At 36.6% G+C, this 3566-nt stretch overlaps 1 protein-coding gene across 1 annotated transcript; it reads right to left on the bottom strand.

Annotated features, from left to right (window-relative positions):
* Positions 1-2376: 2376 nt before the first annotated feature.
* On the bottom strand, positions 2377-2904 carry LOC106302421 (glycine-rich RNA-binding protein 1-like). Its single transcript, XM_013738932.1, has 3 exons — positions 2780-2904; positions 2581-2728; positions 2377-2505 (listed from the first exon to the last, which is right to left on the bottom strand). Exons 1-3 carry the CDS (start codon positions 2902-2904, stop codon positions 2377-2379), a joined length of 402 nt encoding a protein of 133 aa, XP_013594386.1.
* Positions 2905-3566: the final 662 nt, after the last annotated feature.

Below are 3566 nucleotides of genomic sequence, written 5' to 3'. Positions count from 1 at the left end.
TTTGCTTGAGCAAATTGGTTGCTTTCCACTTGAGAACAAAAATTTGCTGAAAAACTGGTTTTCTGTTTCTCTGGACTAAACTTAGGCTCACACCATTAAATCTAAGAGTAAATGAAAATTTTCTGCATAAAGGAAAGTTACTACGGTTGCCTTTGTTTGCTTCACCTGACCTATAAATAATATGGTAGCTTCAGCGGTTATCATTGACTATGTTACCATATGGAGTATTCATCTCTTTGCTTTAGTTGGCCTTAGAATAATTATAATGTCACGCCCATCTTTGATCATATTATCATAAAGTCACCTGTTCTGGTGACTATTGGAAATATAATTACGTTGGCTGACAATAGCTAAGCAATTACTAGGAAATGTGGAGGACATGGAACGTTGACAATTTAGTTTGACTTTTTTCCTCAAGTTATGACTTAGACCTTATTTTGCAGCTTAAGAGATTTCTTGATACAAGAGAGTAAAATTATATCCATTACAAACTCAATCCCTCTCCATTAGTAACCATGGCTTGGAGACTGCATGTGGTTTTCATTCTCATGTATTCATCTAATTTGCTTGTCATCAAGTCAACAAGAAATATTTTAAACGATCTTGGAAGGGCATTAAAGATGAGGTCTAAGAAGCTTTATAAGCTCTGCATCTCAATACTTTGAGTAACCTATATGTATTTGTTGGTTGATGATGTACTAACATCCTTAAAAAAAACTAACTTTTTATGGTTAAGAACATAGAACTTAAGACTATCTCAAAACTCGTACATCTGAATCTGATACACATGTCCAATATATACACATAATGAGGATATTTATATACAGAATTTAGCAAATGGCAGTGAATGGAGTATAACTCACATCTTCCTTGTAGAAGGCACCCTAAAGTAAAGCAAGATAGGTCTGTTTTAATTTCACTCTGTTTTCATGATAATACAATTTGTAAAGAGTCATTAGCAGCCTTGAGCAGAAGCAATAGAAACATGTGCTTCCAGCCCTGTTAAAATTATACATATATTCGCCATTTTTTTGTCAATATCATCAATAGCTCAGTTGGTTAATGCCTAGTAGGTTTCCTTAGAAGGTGCAAGTTCGAAGTTAGTTAACAGCGTAATTACGTTTTCATTGTTATTTAACAGGTCCATTTTTTTTTTTTTGTGCTTCCAGCCCAAACTTTTCCATAGCTTTTCAGGGCGGACTTGTAAAGAGTAACATTTTTACTTGAACAAAGATAAAACATTCCTTCTGAATTTTTGTTACAAAAAGAAACATGTTCTCATAGGACTCTTGTCCTTTTAACACACACTTACAACAAAACATAGATGAGTACTTAACCCCACTTAGTAGACTAGTTTCACAAATAACTTAAGAAACACCTACTTCGCTATTACACCAGCTTCTTGAGCACACAACCTTGGTAACTAGATTTCTTCAGTTTGGTTTCCGAGCAAAATGACATTATTCAACACCCACCGTTGTCGTTTTGTTACTCAAACCAAGTTTGTTTCTGAAAAACTCAAAGCTTTGAATTCATAATGCCTTGGTGAATATACCGGCCATTTGTTCTTCACTTATGCAAAATTACAGCAGGATATCTTTGTTTTTCTCATATTTTCTCATATTTACTGCAGGATATGGCAACAAGATTTTTGCCATAGCCATTGGGAACAATCTTCTTCAGCACAAAAGGACTAAGAGCAGCATTATTGGAGGTCCTAAGCAATAGGGTACTTAAGAAAAAATTATAAAATATTGGGTGGGCTCCACCAAAATAAAAGAAACCGGTCACAGAAACCACAAAATAAGGACCGGTCTTTCTTGCACTGTTCATGGGCCCCACTGACACGTGGCCGCCTGCGATTGGTGTGTCTTTTAATTTTTTTTTTTTAATCAGACAAATCAGAAAAAAAAAAATCAAAAAAACTTACCTATGAAACCGTGTGCTTTAATCATGTTCTAAGAGTGAGTTACTCCAAGAGACACATTTGTAACTTTTACTACACAAAAAAGAACTTTATACTTGCAGGACACAATTCACGGAATCCGAAGTGTGTTTTATACCAATATACCCTTTGTAAAACTGAATGAAAAGCGAACCAAATTGGAAAGGTAAGAAGTGGTTTGAGTTTAGTTTATTAGTTTATTATTATTTTACATTTAATTTTACCCCATCATATTTGTTCCTTATTACTTTATTTTCTAACATGTAAATACATATATAATATATGTATTAAAAATGTATATGTTTTTCTTTTTATTTTGATATCCAGATACATATAGTTTATACTTTAATATTTTATTAATTTTTCAATTTATAATCTATTATATAGAACCTCAAAAAATGTATATGTTTTTTGATCTAAAGGTTATTTTTTCAATCACCACCTCCACTACCTCCGCTTCTATTACCACATCCGTTTCGATCACCATCTCTACTATTTCCTCCACCTCCATTACTACCTTCGTATCCACCACCGCCACCTCTATAACCACCACCGCTCCACTACGGTATTCTCCACGGTCTTCACCTCCACCACTCCATCTCCATAGTATACACCACCATTGTATCCACACTCACGTTATACACCACCACTTCTCCATAACCACCACCGCCTCGACCACCGCCACAACCTCCACCGCCACTGCTTATTCCACGGGACTGAGCCTCGTATACACCCTCACTGCCTTGGTCACCGGAACTAGTCTCATAGGAACTCTCATCTCCTCTGCGACTCCAACCACAATCTCAGATCTCTCCTCAAGCTTCGAAAGCTCACCGCTCAAGCTTTGAAAGCTCAAGCTTTGAAAGCTCGTCTCTCTCAGTTTCGGTCTCGGTTCGTCGGAACTCACGTCTCCTCTGCGACTTCACTGAACTCTCCAAATATCCTCCGCTCAAGCCCATAAATCCCGCTGCTCTCAGCTTTAGCCTGAAGTCGCGTTATCCATGGGGATCAACTCGTCGCCGCCGGTCAAGATTGATAAGGCCAAGAAAGATGGGTTTGGAGGCGACAGAGGAACAACCGAGCTTCAATGAAGGTTATAGATCCGGCTCCAATTTGCTAAAAGTCTATATTTGAGAATTTGGGGATTTAATGGGAGGTTATATGGTATGTGGATTGAGACAACATCTGGGAAAATTAATTTTCCAAGGTTTTGTTTTTGAGTGAGATGGAAAGATAGGGTGCACGTGAGAGAGTTGGAGAGAGTGTAAGAGATGAGTTGTGTCACCAGGGTATTTTTGTCTTTAGACAATAAGAAAGTGTGTGTCAAGCATAAAGTGTCTAATAATGTTAATACAAAGACATAAAATGTCTATGAGAGTAATTTTTTCAAAGACTAAGCATATGCAGATCAAGTATCATAAGATAATAAATTCTACATATGCTTAGTCCTTTTGTGCTGAACATAATTTTTTCCAATGGCTATGGCACATTGACTGTCACAGAAAATAGACATTCTCTCTTGACTGCAAAACCTTAAGTCTTCAAGTAATCTTCTCAACCATACTGCTTGATTTTCCTGTTGCACATATAGCAATATACTCTATTTTTGCTGTAGATTGAG

Source organism: Brassica oleracea, chromosome C7, assembly GCF_000695525.1.
Source record: "Brassica oleracea var. oleracea cultivar TO1000 chromosome C7, BOL, whole genome shotgun sequence".
NCBI lineage: Eukaryota > Viridiplantae > Streptophyta > Magnoliopsida > Brassicales > Brassicaceae > Brassica > Brassica oleracea.
This window is presented reverse-complemented; position numbering and strand designations above follow the sequence as displayed.

Coding starts and splice junctions, on each gene's coding strand:
- LOC106302421 (XM_013738932.1), bottom strand. CDS start 2,904: ATGGGCTTGAGCGGAGGATATTTGGAGAGTTCAGTGAAGTCGCAGAGG. Junction 2,729..2,779: donor GAGCTTTCAAAGCTTGAGCG/GTGAGCTTTCGA, acceptor TTGGAGTCGCAG/AGGAGATGAGAGTTCCTATG. Junction 2,506..2,580: donor GAGAAGTGGTGGTGTATAAC/GTGAGTGTGGAT, acceptor AGAATACCGTAG/TGGAGCGGTGGTGGTTATAG.